The 19137-nt window shown below is 43.6% G+C and overlaps 1 protein-coding gene across 1 annotated transcript in view; it reads left to right on the top strand.

Moving 5' to 3' along the window:
* GAD2 (glutamate decarboxylase 2) overlaps positions 1-19137 on the top strand; it is a 66125-nt gene that overhangs the window by 41974 nt on the left and 5014 nt on the right. Inside the window, exons 12-15 of the mRNA XM_027559931.1 lie at positions 5982-6060; positions 9493-9642; positions 16608-16715; positions 17249-17338. Coding sequence (XP_027415732.1) covers positions 5982-6060; positions 9493-9642; positions 16608-16715; positions 17249-17338 — 427 coding nt within the window. The remainder of the gene's footprint in view (positions 1-5981; positions 6061-9492; positions 9643-16607; positions 16716-17248; positions 17339-19137) is intronic.

Raw genomic sequence — 19137 nt, 5'->3', positions numbered from 1 at the left:
TCTTGAAGCTGTGTTGGAAGTAAATCTACTAAGTGGAAACAGCCAAAGAAGTCCTTTTTAAAAATGAGGGACTGTCAGGACTTCCCTGATGGTCCAGTGGTTAAGACTCCACGCTTCCATGGAAGGGGGACACAGGTTCAATCCCTGGGGAGCTAAGATTCTGTGTACCGCACGGCGCTGCCAAAAAAAAAAAAAAAATGAAGGACCATTGTTCTGCTTTGAGTGGACCCTCCCCAGCCATCCATTGACCTGAGAGAATCCATCTGGGTGACTTATCAACCAAAGGCTCACTTTCTTTGATGAAGAAGATGTTAGGGCCAAAGGAAATCTGCGTGGACACACTTCTAGGAAAGAAATTTGCCTCACTTGCATGCGTGTGTGCTGAGTTGCTTCAGTCATGTCTCACTCTTTGCAACCTATGGATTGTAGCCCACCAGGCTCCTCTGTCCATGGGATTCTCCAGGCAAGAACACTGGAGTGGGTTGCCATACCCACTTTCCAAGCACGAGGACTCACTCTAAAATGAGTGAATTCCGTGAATTCCTGTCCCCCAGATCCCAAGGTGGCCCCCTGGTCACAGGGATCCCAGAGTGCTGTCCTCATTACAAAATGCCACGAGCACCTAGGGGCCTGCCTTTCTCAGAAAGCACCTTTCTTCTCTGATAACACTGTCAAGCTATTTAGGGATGGGACAGCTAAGAGGGTGCCAGGAGACCTGGCACTCCTGGGCATTGTCAACAGACCTTTCTTTAATCCCTCCTGGCAGCAGGCTGCTGTGTACCTGGAAGAAGCCATTGTTGTGGGGCACTTTCGAGACTTTCTGGCCCAGCTGAAGGTTCCAGCACAGACCCTGCCAACTTACCAATTATTAGTCCTACTCCCACCCCTAAGGGCCAGAGGTTCAGAAACTCAGTTCATTGGTTATGGGCCCTCTGTCTTAGGCAAGGGCCTAAGATGCAAAGTCTTATATGCTAGGAAGCCTGTCTTCAAGGGTTTTAGAATCTAGTAAGGAGACTGCCGTCAACCATGGATTACAGGTCAAGGCAGAGGAATTAAAGGCTCAAGAGACAGATTGTTCCTTCTAAACAGGGTTATTAAAGGAAGGGAAGCCTTTCCCCTGGGGTGAGGGGGGCATGGAGCTTCATCAGGCAGAAGCAGAAGAAGGGTGTTAAGGTGAAGAGCAGGGTCACAGAGGTTTGAGAGGGTCCTTGGGGAAAGTTCAGACAAACTTGGTTGGAGACCAAGATAGATTTGTGACAGAGACCAGGAAGCTAGTGGAGGATCCGGAAGTCCTGCCCAGTGAGTCTCAGTGGAGGGTCTGCCTGCAGAGCCAAATCCAGATGAAGGTAAATCCTTGAGCTGAGCATCGCTGCCATTCAAGCCCTTGTTGTGCATACAGACCCTTGTGTTTCTCGGGTTGGGGATAAACACTGGAGAGGTCCTCCTATAGCAGCCATAGTGGGGGCCTGAAGAGACACCACCTTTGGCCACCTGATGCAAAGAACTGACTCATTTGAAAAGACCCTGATTCTGGGAAAGATTGAAGGCAGGAGGAGAAGGGGATGGCAGAGGATGAGATGGTTGGATGGCATCACTGACTCAATGGACATGAGTTTGAGTAAATTCCAGGAGTTGGTGATGGACAGGGAGGCCTGGCGTGCTGCAGTCCATGGGGTCACAAAGAGTCGGACACAACTGAGTGACTGAACTGAACTGACTGAACTGAAGAGAGGAGTGACATTTCCCGTGCTTTGGAAAGGCCACTCTGGGTTCAAGAGGAGGCGGAGGCCAGGACTGAGGAGGGCTTCACGAGGACCAGGTGCAGGAGGAGTGGAGGGGAGAGATGCTCAGGGTAGGAAACAGAGATGTGGAGGGGAAGGAGGAGATGAACCCAGGAGAGCTGCTTCTTGGAGCAGAATGCATCATCAGAGAGCAGCTCTTCAGGGATAATTTATTAAAAAGCCGGTGGTTCTGCTTCCTTCACTTCCTTCTGAAATATTTTGTGTGTGTGTATGTATTGAATTGGCCAGAAAGTTCATTTGGGTTTTTCTATAACATCTTATGGAAAACCTGAACAAATCTTTTGGCCAATCCAATGGAAAAGTCACACTCCAGTTACACTAAGAATGCCAGATGTTACAAAATGCTGACGTACGATTTATATATAGTGCTCTTTTTGCCTTGCTATATTTTCTGTTAATAATCCTTTAGAAATTCCAGAGAGTGTCCTCCCTGACAGATTTTACAGTTTTGCATATCATGTTGAAGAGAGTGAGGGACATTTTTGGGGAGATGTCTTTCATCGAGCTAACATGAGCTTGTAGTATATAAAACACTTTTCTCAAATGTTACATCAGAAATCGAGCACCATTGTGCTGGGAGCATATCATAGCGGCCTGGGGAAGTTTTTCAGTATGCATATGCACAAGAGTCGGATGAGGCTTGGTGACTAAACCACCACCAGGACATTTCCATTTTTTACTGGCATCTAGGTAACAGGTTGGAGAAGGCAATGGCAACCCACTCCAGTGTTCTTGCCTGGAGAATCCCAGGGACAGAGGAGCCTGGTGGGCTGCTGCCCAAGGGGTTGCACAGAGTCAAACATGACTGAATCAACTTAGCATGCATGCATGCATTGGAGAAGGAAATGGCAACCCACTCCAGTGTTCTTGCCTGGAGAATCCCAGGGACAGGGGAGCCTGGTGGGCTGCCATCTATGGGGTCGCACAGAGTCGGACACGACTGAAGCGACTTAGCAGCAGCATGCCAGTCACACCCCAAAAGGAAACATTTCAGACTCTCCATGGTTTTCAGTGGATACCTGTAGCATTAGGTCACTGTTAGAGCAAGGACCCTGTGGACAAGCAATGGCTTGAATCCCACTTGCTAGCTATGTGCTCTTGGGCAAGATGTCACTCCATCTATGAAACTGGTACAATGACAGTAAATCACAGGGCTACATGGATTAGATAAATTAATCCATTTGAATCAATTAGAGCATTGCCTGCCACATAGGAAATAGTAAATGTAGTTAGCACGTGAATGCTGAAAAATTTCTGAGTGATTCTCATATATCATCCACATACACACACATGCAAATCGAGCACCAAAGTACTACAGAATAAAGCACTTTATACAGAACTTAAAAAAAAAAAAAAAACTGCAAAGAGTGATATAGGAGAGGAAAGAAAGAGAATGAAACCACATCACTAAGGTTTGAGAGCTAAATGCTTGGGAGGAAAAGGGGTGCAAAGAATTGAGGTCCAGAATAAAAGAGAGAGAAGAGATCTGGAAGGATGAGGAGGGGGCTAGTTCGTTTGGGATCTTCTGAGCTTGGTGTGCACAGGCAGGCACTGAGAAATGTCTCCCAACAGCCCTAGGGGGCTCAGCTCTCTATAAACTTACTGAAAGTCACAGAGAAATAACATCTCAAGGCAAAACATTTTAAAATGAACTTGAGGCTGCTTTTCACAAACTGCCAACATTTCTCACATGAACTAACGCCGTGTCGTTGAATCACTGCATCTTTTTGCATTTTTATGAGGCAGCCCCTCTGAGAGAATTCAGGGACCAGTCGGTGGGGGGCTTGACAGCTTCTAGTCTAAAAAGACAAATGGGCCGCTGTGTAGAAGTAAACACCCTCATTCAGAAACGTGGAAAACAGTTATTTTCTTCTCCATTTGGTGTCATTACTGATAAAGCTGCATTTTGTCAGTATTGGGCATCCAGCTATAGAATAGTATAGAAATACCGAATGGCTGTGTACATATGCCCAGGGTCACAAAGCTCCAAATGATAGAGTTGAACTTAGTAGCAAGAGCCAGGCTTATTTACTGTTTATTGTGTTGGATACAGTTATAAGCACTTTACCCAAGTGATTTATTATCTTTTAACATTTAGGTATTAGACTGCATTGAGTCGTATTTGCATGTGGCACACCGGGTCTTTTGTTGCAGAGCTCAGGCTCTCTAGTTGCACGCAGGTTCAGTGGTCGCAGCGCATAGACTTAGTTGCTCCATGGCATGTGGGATCTTACTTCTCCGACCAGAGATTGAACCGACATCCCCTGCATTGCAAGGTGAATTCTTAACCACTGGACCACAAGGAGGTCCCAAACAATTTCCTATTATTCTCCTTTTGTAGACAAGGGAGTCTAGGCACAGAGAGGTTAAGTAACCTGCTCAAGGTCACACAGCTAGCAAGTGATAGAACCTGGATGCAAACTCAGACTGTCTGGCTCCTGAGCTCCCCTCCCTTAACCAAAATTTACCTACTGCTCAGAGCCCAGGTTTCTTGACTCCAGTTTCATTCTAAAGAGCAAAGAGCTGTTTTCCTGGAAGGAGCTTTTCGATACCCGTTTCTTTATTATTCACGAAGTCTTTCAGTCCTCTGTCCAGGGGGCAGAGCCATCCCATCAGGCCATGAACTAGCTTGGCTTCTTTCCTCACTTCCAATATACCTGACAGCCAGTGTCAAAGCTAAAGAAAGACCAGACAATGAGCCAGACTATTCATCGATTCAGATAAGATCCCCAGGCCAGTAAATGTTCCCTGACTGGCCAGCTGCTGACCGCCATTCATCAACTAGAGGAATGGGATCTTTCCTGGCATCTCATTTCTTCCCAAGGTCCTCACACCTTGAGTGCTGGGGGTGGGGTGAGCCCCGTCTGTCACTCAGCTGGAGGAGGGCCAGTACTGCTCAACCCTGTGGAGGAGCCGCTGCGTATTGTCCTGCTTCTCTCCTTCCTCCTATGAGTCTGTTGGCGCCAAGGTCAGGTTCCCGAGTCTCCTCCTCGAGGATGCCTCGGTCTCTCAGAGACAGGCGCAGAGACTCATGGGAAGTGAGCTGCTGCTCTCCCGGGAACTGGAGGAGGAAGAGGGTTGAGCAACACGGTGAGTGAGAAGGAGAGAAGTTGAAAGAAGCTGCAAAACTTGGCAGAGATGATACTTGATTGGCCTTAAAAGATTAAGTATCAATAGGATGTAACTAACTAAAGCCATAGGAGGTGACATTCCAGGAAGAGGAAATAGCACCAGGAGACCCAAGATCATGAGAAGAGAATTTTCTGAGAACTAAACAGACTTTGGTGTGATGAAAAGTGGTTCAGGAAACTGACAGGACTCCAGCCTGGGATCTAGTGTGGGGACACCATGAGCCATACCCCACAGTTTGGAATTTTGGAGGCAAAAGGAAGAGGAGAGATCTGTAAGCAGAACTAGAAAATAACTATGATACCCGGTGGAGGATGAAATGGAAACCAAGTATCAGGTAAGACAATATATCCAGATTAAAATAATAATAGCAGTTTTTATTATTAAAGGACTCTGAATCAGGATTGTGGTTTAGGAGTTTCAAACAACATAACCCCCTGAGCTGAGCATCGCTGTGACTGGTGAGAGAGTATCCTGCTTACCAAGGGTGTTGGAACAAATAGGCTGAAAGCTGCCATGGGAGCCACAGTGTATCTTCCCTGCAGTCCAAAAGGATATCTGTGGATGAGAGAAGAGATGGAAGCAGGATATGAGCTAGCTATTGTAAAAGAACACATTTGAAACATTCAGTCATCAATCGAGTGGAAAGAAGGAGGAACTAGATTGGGAAAAGAACAAAATTCAGCAGCAAAATGAGCCATTGCTCTGAGCTCCAGGGCGCTACAGTTGGGTCAGAGGCGGGAACACTGAAGGCACATGAGGGACCCCCTGGTGCCCTGCTCTGTGGTGGCCAAAGGAGGGACCCTGGACAGGCTGGTCCCAGTCATCAGAGCTCTCAGACCACCATGGAGCTGAAGAGAGATACCAGCCTTCACCTGCTCTCTTTGTAGACAAAGGAAAGGTTTTAGATTTTGAAGGGTCCCCCTCTTGTTTTGTAAGTTAGCGTCATGCTGGCGTCTGAGAAACAGTGCCAAAAAACCTGAGCCCTCACAAGGGGTCGTCTGAGCCTGTCATGGGTGCCACCGTCTTCACCTGATTTGTTTCCTTTAGGGCCAACTCTGTGACCTGGAATCCACATAAGATGATGGGCGTTCCTTTGCAGTGCTCTGCTCTCCTGGTTAGAGAAGAGGTATGTCTTTCCTCACTCGTGGCCACATCTGCAGTTGGGATTGGATGCAGTAATGTGTGTAGTGACAAAATTAAGATCATTTTACAGAATGGAACAGTGAGCCACATCCACAGTAGGGGAAATTGTGAATGAGGATAGCTGTAAGGCCCTGCTCTTATGTCCAACTATAAGACGGTTATATCCTGACTAGACAAGCAGTCATGTTCCATGTGTGGCTGAATTATTGTGCTTGTGAAAAAGGCATAGGACATTAGGTTGTACTCTGCTGCAGGGTCAACAGTGGGTCAAGAGAGAAATACCATTCAAAAATTAGTCATGGGATTGAAAGAAGTGGAGTTTCAGGGTGAGGAAGGTGGCAGTCCCCCACTGGCCTCTGGTTAAATCACACTTGGAGTGGTTTGCTCAGGTTAGCATCTAATCGTATAGGAGACCCCATCAAGCAAGACCTCCAATAGTGAGGAACATTAATCAACATGAACAGAGGTAGTTGAAAGAACTAAAGATGTTTAATCTAATCTAAAAAGAGTTTAACTTAAAGGGCTGAGAGGAAAGCAGCTTTCACAACATAAATGACTCAGGTTGGAGAGATTTGCTTTTTATTTAAGGCTTCAGGGAGCTGGGTTAGTCACATTGGATGGTACGGCTTTGATGACAGAATCACAATAACCACGATTTGAAGTCTGACTTGGGGTCAATAAAAGGAATGCTTTTCTAAAAATTAAGCTGCCCAACAGGTAATGAATGACTTATGTAGGAATAAATTCATCATCAGGGGAGCTGACTGAGTGGAGATTGGACAAGCGCTTGTTAGAGGATGGAAAGATAGAAGGGGCAGGAATAGGAACTGATCTGGAGGTCCAGGGTTAGGACTCCACGCTTCCACTGCAAGGGGCAAGGTTTCAATTTCTTGGAACTAGGGTTCCAAGAAATTGCCTTGTGGCATGACCAAAAAAGATGAACAGCTCTAGGATCCCTTTGAAATCCGAGAGTTCGTAACATTTCTTTTATAGAGGTCCAAGGAATAATACCATGCTATCAGATGATATTCTCTGATTTGTTTAAAAAAAAAAAAAAGAGTTCTTGGTTTAAAAAAAAACTTGGAATATATTAGCTTAAAGAGTTGAAAACAAGTTTCATAATTTCAGGGAGTATCTGAACCTTTTATTGCTGATATATTTTATAAATGTCTGAAAAAAATGATATTTATGACGGTTTCTGAAGTTTATTTGATCAGGGGAATTTTTTGACAGCAGCTCTTTTACAGCCAGAAGCTATTCATGTATTTTAAATAGTTTGGAATATAATGGCTCCGAATCAGGATATGATCTCACCTTTTTATCTGACTTCTACTTGTCCTTTTGTACAAGGAGACTGGTGCTGTCTTACCTTTTAGAGGTCACGTGCTCTGAGTTGCTTTTCCTATCCCAGTAGAAGCTGGGCTGGTCTCTCCATCATTCCACACTCCCTGGGTGGTCTCCCTTAGGATTGAAGGCACCTAGCCATGAGCTTGCATGGCTGGGGGAAAAATGGTGCCAAGTGTCTGTGACCATGAAACAAAATAGATTCACCTATTGCAATTTTTAGTCTTATTGGTTTTCGAGTCCAATTCAATGTCATTCTACTGCTCTAATATAATTACATTGTATTGAATTTCTCCCACTCTCAAACAAATAACTTAATGAATTCCACCAAATATGATGTCCAGACTACAAGACTGAGCCCAAATCTGTTATTACCATCTGGGGACCTAGTCTGGTCTTTCAGGATCTAGACCAAATTTTAGCTGCATTTTCATTTTAGTTTGGAGAACTTTCAGAAGGGGCTCTCACTTCTAACTTCAACCAAGTGATCACAGTTTAGTCTTTTCTTCTCTTGTCATGAGTCACAAAGGGAAAAGTCAATGTCAAAGCTTCTGTAAAATTACAATTACACTGTAGATAACCAAAGCGTCAAAGACTTTCTGTGGTTCGTGACAAATTGCAATGTGGTAAGGAGGCTGACGATGCTGTTTTAGTCAGAGAGCATGATTCATTCACTGGTCTTTGAAATAGTTCAATCACTTTGCCACCCATTTTCCATAGTTAGCTTGTGGTGCCAGGGTAAATTAATGGTCATTGACAATGAAACTTTCCACTGTAACTACCATAAGCAAGTGAGCATGAAAACACGGTGCCCAAACTCTATCCCTCTTGAGAGAGGAGCATGCCATCTGAAAGAGTCACTGTTTTGAAGACCTCAGAGTACCGATGTCTTTATTTTTTAGATTTTAGCATCTTAAGGTAATAGCAGTGAATTGTACTGGGTTTCCCAGGTGACTCAGTGATAAAAAATCCTCCTGCCAAGCAGGTGGTGGGAGTTCCACCCCTGGGTCAGGAAGATCCCCTGAAAGAGGAAATGGGAACACACTCCAGTATTCTTGCCTGGGAAATCCCATGGACAGAGGAGCCTGACAGGCTACAGTCCATGGGGTTGCAAAGAGTTGGATACGACTTAACAACTAAACCACCACCACCACAATGAATTGTCCTAAAAACTGTGATTTCCATAAAGAACTCAAACCCTTACAGCTAAATGGTAAAGTACTTGAACTCAATATGAGTGAAACAGTAGGAGAATCACACTAATGATATTTTATAAAACCAAAAAGTTTTCAAAATAGTTTGATTAAGCAAAACCAGAACATCAAGACATCCTCCCAGTGAACATTATACTCTGATTGTGATTAAAAAAAAAAAAATGCCTTCTCACTGAAATTCACCTGAGCTGGATTTACATACCAACTGTTCCATTTCTAGGTAAAAGCTAGAGAGTGGCTTACATAAAGTTTTTGACGTTCAATCTCATCTGTGAAATGGGAATTATTAATAACCAGCCACGATAAAGGGTATTGTGAAGCTTAAGCAGAAATAATCAACGAATTGAAAAAAAAAAGATAAATACCTTCTCTTAAAAAGGAGAGTAAAAGAATAAATATGCCCTGATGTTAACCTCTGGTAATAGCTGACCCTAAGCCACTTTTTCCCATAGAACTGACCTATCACAACAGTCTATCCCTCTCAGATACTTGTCTCACTTTTTTTCTCATTTAATTCTTACTGTTTTCTTTCTCCAGGATATTCAGCTCCTCTTTCTTATATATTTTTCTTAATAATTTCCATCACAATGTAAACCCAATAGAACACATAAAATCAGTGGAGAGTTTCCTAAGGGCTTCCCTGGTGACTCAGATGGTAAAAAATCTGCCTGCAGTGCAGGAGACCTGGGTCAGGAAGATCCCTTGGAGGAGGAAATGGCAACCCACTCCAGTATTCTTGCCTGGAGAATCCCAATGGACAGAGGTGCCTGGCTGGCTACAGTTCGTGGGGTCACAAAGAGACAGACATGACTGAGCGACTAAGCACAGGGTTTCCTAGCTTTTCTCTTCTCTTCTAGGGATTGATGCAGAGCTGCAACCAGATGCATGCCTCCTACCTCTTCCAACAAGATAAACACTACGACCTGTCCTACGACACTGGAGACAAGGCCTTGCAGTGCGGACGCCACGTCGATGTTTTTAAGCTCTGGCTAATGTGGAGGGCAAAGGTGAGCACCCCAGAACCGGCTGAATGGCAGCTAAAAACAGACCCTGTATCTGGTGACCCTTGTGAGGACATGGCAAAAATTGACTTCCAAATTGAAAATTATTTCCTCAAGACTAAGTTTCCTGAATCCTAGATCTAGTCTGCCTTCTACGTGGGCAGAAATATAAGAAATCTGTTGTGTGTTTGTTTTTTGTTTAAGCCAAATTGCTTCTAATGCTCATTTATCTAAAAAACCAATGCATGTTGCTTTATACAGCAGATTCCCTGGATTCCTGAGAGGTGTTTCACTGCTGTTCTTGTCCCAGCTCTTGGTTTTTACCCAGTGATTGATCATTGGGGTAGGTTAAATGTAGACTTTTTGTTTGGAGAACAAAAAAGAAAAGGAAAAAATTGGCATGATGGCTTGTTTTTGTCATTTCACAGAGTAACCTCTAGTTTTAAAGCTTTTTTCCAAAACCCTGGAACTTCCTAGTGACCTCCATTAGTTTGGTTTCTCTATTTACCTCAGAATTTAACTGTGGATGATCACCCCGCTCTCAGACATGGGACTCTGTAACTAATGTTGTGCACTACTGGCTGGACCTAATTATAGCTTCCAAGAGCACACGTGTGTGGTTAAATGTAAGCAGGCTGGGAAGGTCAAAGATTTTATTTTTCACTTTGACCAGATTTCTAACCTAAATGTCACACCTTGGTGACTTTCCACCTGGTTTCATTTATCTCCCACAGGAGGCAATGGCTAGAGCTGGTGAGGACATGCTGGAAAAACCCAACTGCTAGAAAAGTCCAACTGTTAAAAGAGTATGTCAGGGAAAAATGACAAAGAGATGAGAGGGAAGCTGGTGAGACCTAGGTCTGGTGTGTTTGGGAAATATTTGACTCTCAGCTTTCTTTCTTTCTTTCCTTTAATATTTAGTTATTTTATATATTTATTTAGACTGTGCTGGGTCTTTGTTTCTGTGCGTGGGCCTTCTCTAGTTGCAGTGAGCAGGGACTGTTCTCTAGTTGCAGTGCACAGCCTTCTCATTGTGACGGCTTCTCTTGCTGCAGAGCATGGGCTCTAGGGCTCATGGACTTCAGTAGTCGCGTTGCACACAGGCTCAGTTGCCCTGAGGCATGTGGGATCTTCCTCGACCATGGATAGAACCCATGTCCTGTGGATTGGCAGGTGGATTCTTAACCACTGGACCCCCAGGGACATCTGGCTCTCAGATTTCTAAGTATCCTACACAAAGAGGTGACAGGGTCAGCCCCACAGAAACAAGCAAATGACTTGGTCAGCTGGATGAGACCACAGAATGGCTCCTTGATCAGGTCTATAGAAAGAGCTATGGACCAGGTCCGCAGTACCCAGTCCATATGCTGGTGTTTAAGCAAACTGAATTTACTTAAACAGTTCAAACAGGTGGATGGCTAATAAGAAAAAGAGGGGACTTAGGAGTGAAACAGTCAACATCTATTGGGTTGGCCAAAAAGTTAGTTCAGGCTTTTCTATAACATCTGATGGAAAAATTCAAACTAACTTTTTGACCAACTTAATACTGTATGGAATCTTCTTTAAACCCATCCTGGAAAAAGGCAGTTTAACTAGAGAGATGGTATTGCTTAATGCACAAAAATTCTTAGCTGGCTTCCAGGGGTGGCTGGACTACATGGTCTTCCAGCAAACCTCCATCATGTTATTTGGCCTGATTGAGTTTTCTTTAAGTATCACTAAGTACAAGACAGCCACCTGGAGTGAGGCCCAGGGTGACTTATTGTCCCATAAAGGTGTGTGATGAGTGGGCTCAAATCCCTTGAGCTGGGCAGGGGACTCCTTCCTCTTTTGAAAGTTGAGCGCCTGACAAGGACAGGTATGTGGTCCCCACTGCCCAAGTTGAGACTCACTCTGTTGGCAATGACACCTTCATTTGGCAATAATGAATCCATCAAGAATGTAGACTTACATTGTACATTGGTGTACTCTCAGGCTGTTTTCAAATGAGCGGGCGTTTCATTTCCTTGATTAGTGGGAATGATAAAATGACAGAGGTAAACATCAGCTAGGAAGTTGAGGAAAGCTTGGTCTCTAAATATTGTTCAGTGTCCCTCTTTTTGTCTCTTGTTCCCCTGGTGTTTTTATTAAGATGATGATCATTAGCTATATTTACACAAAAATGTATCTGACACGGTTCACTGGATCCTGCTGCTGCTTTTCCATCGGAAGCCTCCCTGCCAGCTTGGTGCAGCCGGCTGGTTCTCAGAGAAATCACGCGGAAGACATCAGGTGTGAACTCAACAGCAGGACCAGTGAAGCTTGAAATAAAGGCAGAGGATCCAGTTTCTAAAGGGCTGAGATACCGGCACCAGAGGAGGGGATAAAAAGAGAGACAGAGAGAGAAGTCACAGTGGCTTCGTAACTTATGAACACATGTGTTTTGCATTGAAAATTAGTTTATTATCATCATCCAGAATTTAAAATAGTTTCATTAGTTCTTGTACATCATATTTGTGTAAAGGAATAATTCATTTTCTAACATTCATATGTAAGATGTGAACAGAAATGAAGACATATGGATAACTATTTATAATTAATGAAAGTCAACATATTGTTTCTGTGTAAAATACAGAAAGAGACTATAGTAAAGAACTTTAGAAGAGAATTTGAATTACTTAGAGGACAGGGACACCTATTTTTTAATTCCTTACACAAAGCCCTAAGTATCTAGACATCTAAATGACAAAAACATCCATTTGGTTTTCAACTTAAAGTTGCATTTTTTTTAAAATGAAATGATAATAGCTATTAAAGTAATAATCTCAGTCCTACAACTCAGATCAAGGGTAAGCACCCTCTGATACGCCTAACTCTGTCATAATGCCAGCCAGGGCAGGAGAAGTCACTCTCCCTAAGAAGAACCATGAAGAGTTGACCATGTCATTCTGTTTTGCATTTGCAAAAACAGTCATGAAGAGGAAGAGAAGGAATGTGACATTAATCTGCAAACCCTCTGTTATCCGATACACCTGGAGAAGACAATGTTCCAGTGAATCCACATTTTCTCCTTAGTAAGATAAACCATGGGAAAATAGTAATCTAAGTATAAATTCCTGTTCTTTCACCTGCTAATAACAAATGGAGCTACATGCACTGAAGACAACTGTCATATTAAATCCAAGACAACTTGATTGGAGCAAATTAATGCCAAAAAAAAAAAAAAAAAATTGAGCCTCCTGATGTGGAATGCTAGAAAGTATCCTGGATGGTGACATGATTTGTAAGCTTTTCACTGGCAAAGACACTGTGTCTGTCCTCAACTCTGTTCTTATTGGGTAAACCTTTTGTCTGTTTTATTTTATTAGAGAATCCTAGAACTTTATTTTTCATCTTGACAGATTACCTCGGTTAAAACGCTGTGTAGATAGAAAAAAAGAAAAAAATCTTAAAAGGAGTCCCTTTTTATAGGCCTGCAATGATGGCTTAATATGTAACTGCTGACTTTTTACCATAAATCTTGATGCTTGTATATGATTATGCAGATTGGCAGGTTTTCTTATAGTTTTCTGATTGACCTCCATAATTAAAGTGTAGATAACAGTGGGACTGGCAAATAGCTGAGGGAAAAAAGAAACCAGGAGAAACTATTAAAGGGAAATGGATGTCTAGCCCTCCTTACTGAGTGAGTGAATGTTCCCTTTCTCTCTAAAATATTAGTTTTTTTCATACGTGGCTACTGAGCATCTGTTGCTGCATGAGATCAGGGGCTACAGTTTCCAGGCAGGAAAGAGAAATTCACCAATGACCATCATAAAAGACAGAACACCAATTAGGAGATCGGGATTGACATAATGTTATATGTAAAATAGATAACTAATAAGAACCTACTGTACAGCACAGTGCTCAGTTCTCTGTAATGGCCTATATAGGAAAAGAATCTTAAAAATGACAGTGGATATATGTATATGTATAACTGATGACTCTGTGGTGAAGAATCTGCCTGCACTTCAGAAGACCTGGATTCAATCTTTCAGTCAGGAAGATCCCCTGGAGAAGGGAATGGCTACCCATTCCAGTATTCTGCCCTGGGAAATCCCAATAACAGAGGAGCCTGGCGGACTACAGTTCATGGGGTCGCAAAAGAATCTGACACAACTTAGCAACTAAACAACAACACACAGCTGAGTCACTTTGCTGTACACCTGAAATTAGCATTATAAATCAACTATACTCCAATCAGGGCGTCCCTGGTGGCTCAGATGGTAAAGAATCCGCCTGCAATGCGGGAGACTTGGGTTCGATCCCTGGGTTGGGAAGATCCCCTGGAGGAGGGCATGGCAACCCACTCCAGTATTCTTGCCTACAGAATCCTCATGGACAGAGGAGCCTCATGGGGTTGCAAAGTTGGACGTGACTGAGTGACTAAGCACAGCATATATAGCACATACTCCAATAAACATTTTTTTAAAAATAGAACACAACTAGTTATAAAAGAAACACAGACACAGATTGAAGAGTTAAAGAATGGAGAGCTCAGTCCTCATTTGAGAGCCAAGAATAATTTATCAAGAACTGGCCTTTGAGATTGATTGTGAACAGGATGGATAGAATAAATAAGACCTCGACCAGCAGAGCTGGGAGAAAGGACATCCCAGGAAGATGGTCAGGCAGGGGCTGAAGGGCATGTGCAGAAGTGGTCATCTGAGCTTTCAGCTTCCTTCCCAGTGATTCAGGTCATGGAGAGGCATTGCCTGATAAGGCTTTATAGATGCCTTTATCATTCTCACAGGAAGAGCTGTGTGGTCTATAATGATTCAACAAGCATTTGATATTAATAAAATGAATTTCAGAGAATCACCTAAAAACCTACAAAACTTTGAAAATAAAATATGGATCTTAATCTCATGAATACCCAATTTGAAAGGAGGAGCCCCAGACTTATATAGACACATCAGAGTCCCCTGATAGCTCTTCAGCCTTCATCTCAAGGGGGCAGATGGATTACTCCTGAGCTTAGCCAGAGTGGACTCCTAGACTAGCAGGGCTAGAGAACTCCCATCCTGTCTTTGGTAACCCAACTCCCTTTACGGTACAATCACAGTCATTTTCAGAGCATTCATTTCACCTCGCTATGTCTCTGTGGGAAATAGTACAGGCACCATCATTCCCACGTGACCAGAAAAGTTAGCCAAGGCCATATGGCTGGACAGGGTCAGAGTCATACTGGTCCTGAACAGATCCTGGATCAGGTCCCTGCAAGTTGAAATCCAATGCTAGCCTGGTCCCAGGGATCCAGTTTGGCTAACAGTAAACTCCCCTCCCTCTTACTTAACGTTCATCCCAAGTAGATGCAAACTGCCAGCTTGGTCCAAACCAATGGTAAATCTTTGGCACCCACAGACTCTTTGAGTGCATGGGTGATGGCCTGGATGTCCAGGCATCAGGTGGACACTTGGAGTCACAGGAATCAGTCAGCAAGGGTGGCAGTCCCTAAACAAATGGATTTCTGAATCCATCAGCTCTCTTTAATGAAGCTTACTCTTAAAAATATTTCAGATGCTACAAGTCATCGTTCTGCCAGATCCCCCTTTTAGATGAGATGATGAGACTGTGTGTTAACAGGAAAGTGGGCCTATCTTATCTCCATTATTACTTCCTCTGGACTCCAGGTTGGATTAATCACTGGTAGGTCTGTTCTCAGAGTTCCTGGGACGAGCATTTGCTGTTTCTCTAAGCTTTCCTGCAGTACTCCACACGTACAGTGGAGTTCGGAGTAAAGCCGTGTGAAGGGTAATTCCCTGGTGTTGGGGTCCCCAACCTCCAGGATCTGACACCTGATGATCTGAGCTGGAGCTGATGTAATAATAATAGAAATCAAGTGCACAGTGAATGTAATGAGCCTGAATCATCCTGAAGCCTTCTCCCCACCCCTGGTCTGTGGAAAATTGTCTTCCACGAAACCACCCCCCGGTGCCAAAAATGTTGGGGACCGCTGCCCTCGTGTGTCCTGTTGTCAGTGAAATACTTGTAGTCCAAGGCTGTCGTATTGTTTTTCACAAGTCCAGATCCTGGTCATCCAACAGCTGCAAAGTAAAAGACCTCTGTGATAATGTTCACCTATTACAGACATAGGAGTCATTTATCCCCAAGTGTTAGTATCTCAGTCATGTCCAACTCTTTGAGACCCCATGATCTGTAGCCCACCAGGCTCCTCTGTCCAGGGAATTTTTCAGGCAAGAATACTGAAGTGGGTAACCATTCCCTTCTCCGGGGATCTTCCCGATTCTGGGATCAAACCTGGGCCTCCCTCATTGCAGGCAGATTCTTTACCACCTGAGCCACCAGGGAAGCCCCATTTATCCCCAAAGGGTAAATCTAATAAGCTTGCAAAATGGCAGGCTAATAGAGCATCTGTGTGCCTCTCAAGAGTCAGTAATTCTTTTGTCCAGCACATATTCATTGAACACCTACCCTATTTGTTCTATAATGGTGTATAATGTACATTGGTGAACAAAAGTGGTATCTGGAAATGGCAAATTCACCTGATGGGCAGGGACTCAGCAGACATCCTGAGGGGGATGGGTGGTCTCTGATGATGCTTTTTATCTGCAGGAAAAGAATAGCCAGGCCTCCTGTCATTAATGACTTCCATAATTACTCCTCTGAGTGGCAGTTGTAAAATTTCCCCTCGAGTAATCAAAATAATTGGCTGGGGAATAGAGGCTCGGAAAGAAAGGGATTCTGCCGTGGAGAGCTGTGACAACATGAAAGGGAACAGGGGCATCTGATGTGGACAGCATGAAAGGAGGAATAATTGTCAGAAAAGCTTCTAGACACATGGTCTCATGTAAGCAAAGTGCTGGCTCAGAGCAGAGGCCCAAGGGCCCGAAAGACCACCAGTGTCCTGAGAGATGCATCCCCCCATCTCATCTGAGAGCTCGCCCACCTTCCTCAGCTTGACTGCTAAGCTCTATTCTTCTCTCGCATAGGGGACCATCGGGTTTGAAGCACATATTGATAAGTGTTTGGAGCTGGCGGAGTATTTATACAATATCATCAAAAACCGAGAAGGTTATGAAATGGTGTTTGATGGAAAGGTATATATTCTGATTTCTACAGTGCCCCCCCCCCAAGTTTAGTCCATTCTAACTCTTTGTAGTTTTTAAAAATATTTTATTTATGTATTTATTTGGCTGCACCAGGCCTTAGTTGCAGCATGTGGGATCTAGTCCCCTAACCAGGGATTGAACCTGGGACCCCTGCATTGGGAGCGCAAAGTCTTAGGAACTGGACCACCAGGGAAGTCCCCATTCCAGTTCTTCTCAGTGATATTTTTTGAAGTTAAGAATGTACTGTCCAAGTAAGTGAGACCATCACAAAGGAGAAGCGGTGGGGAGGGGGCAACCATTTAGAATGGAAGTATAAATCCAACTCTCTCTCTCACACACACAAATACTGTATAATGGTGTGAAAGTCAGGCAGTTCAAAGGTGATTAGAGGTTTAAAAGTAGGATTGTATCTAGAAGCTGAAGAACAGATTGGAAATTTGGAATTTTCAAATTTTCAAATCCTTGACATTTTCAAACTTGCCTGTTTGGGCTGAGCATGAATTTTACTCTCCACTTCATAGCCTCAGCACACCAATGTCTGCTTCTGGTACGTACCTCCGAGCTTGCGTGTCCTGGACAACAATGAAGAGAGACTGAGCCGCCTCTCCAAGGTAAGGACTCACGCTCCTCTGATCTGGACCTCAGCGTGTATAATGGGCCTTTTGTGTCCATATCATCCTTGACAGATGTGCACGTTTTTAGGGAACATCTATCTTCAGCCATGGTCACAGGTCCCCTGCCCTCTGTGGCTTCCTGCAGAGCCAGGAAACACAGAACTGGTCTGTCCAGACTTTTAACAACTCACCTGCTTCTGTGTTCTGAGAGCATGTTTATGAGGGCTGAAAATAAGCACTAGGTCATACTTTTTCTGGCTTCACAACTCAGCAGGAATCTGGTGAAATTGCTGATCTGCCAAGAGAAACTGGTGCTCAATTACAAATGTGGAAGAGACACCAGGCCCCAGAAATGGGTAGAAAACAAAACTGCTGCTGATCCTCTTGAGGAGCCATGTTGATTGTTCACATTGAGTATTTTGAGGATTAAAACCTCATTGCAAACCAGTGGTCATGTAAGTGTTGATATTCAAAAGTCACATGTTCATAACTCCATTCCCTTTGAGTCTATCCTTCATGTAAGACAAATACAACTGTGATAGAGGGCATGGTTCCCATATTGAACTGAGTTGCTGACTATAAAGATCTGGCATAAGCCCAAAGCTTCCCTGAGATCTACATCCCTGGTTATGTATTTGCAGCCATGAACTGAAAAGATCAATATTATATTTACAAACTCCAGTGGTAAAATATGTGTACAGGTCCTGGATATAGTTGGACATGATTTAAAATGTATGCCTCATCCTGGGAGCTGTTCCTCTTATGCCACTCTTTATGGTCAATAAGGACTCAGGGAGCCCTCCATGTGCAAACAGTGCTGTGCTGATAAAAGAATTGAGAGACCTCATCCTTGCCTTCCAGGAGCTTACAGTTGGGTACAAAGATGAGGTCTATTTTCACATAAGAGAAGGGATGATAGGAATTAGAATACAGACAGACTCTATGGCTAAGGATCATGTACTTACAACTTAGAGAAAATATGCTAGTGGACTACAGAAGTCAGGAAAGGCTTCCTCATGGTGTAGGACTGTTGTGGAGCCTTGGAGTCTTTGTAGGATGCAAACTGGAAGAGAAGGGATTCTATGCAAAGAGAACAAATGTGACATGGTGAGACTGAGGACAATGTGAAGGGATAAAAATATGTGCAGTACATCCAAGGGATATGGAATAAGGAGGTCTTGTCAGAGTTGTAGATTCACCTGGGTGAGCCCTGGGAGCTGAGTCCTCAAAACTGGTGACAAAAATGCATTTGTGCTGAACTAAAGCATTTAGATCCCCTGGAGAAGGAAATGGCAACCCACTCCAGTATTCTTGCCTAGAAAATTCCATGGATGGAGGAGCCTGGTGGGCTATAGTCCATGGGGTGTCAGAGAGTCAGACACAACTGAGCGACTTCACTCACTCACAAGGCATTTTAACTTAATTTCATACACAATAGAGGACCAAGGGCTGTAATTATCCATCGGGCATAGATGTGGTGAAATCTTGTCTGTGATCCAACTCCATAATGTTAAATCCTTGTGGGTGCAGCTTTTTGCATCAGCTGATTCTTCATCACTATTAGGAAATATGTTTCAAGTCATCTTATGAACCGAGGAATATAAAATGAAATTATACAAATGAACTTATTTACAAAACAGATACAGACTCACAGACTTAGAGAAGGAACCTGTGGTTGCCAGGGGGAAAGTTGGGGGATAGGATAGTTAGGGAGTTTGGGATGGACAGGTACACACTGCTGTATTTAAAATGGATAATCAACAACTGTATGGCACAGAGAACTCCACTCAATGTTA

This window comes from Bos indicus x Bos taurus, chromosome 13 (genome assembly GCF_003369695.1).
Source record: "Bos indicus x Bos taurus breed Angus x Brahman F1 hybrid chromosome 13, Bos_hybrid_MaternalHap_v2.0, whole genome shotgun sequence".
Taxonomy (NCBI): domain Eukaryota; kingdom Metazoa; phylum Chordata; class Mammalia; order Artiodactyla; family Bovidae; genus Bos; species Bos indicus x Bos taurus.
Note: the sequence above shows the minus strand (reverse complement) of the source record. Positions and strands in the feature narration are given on the sequence as shown.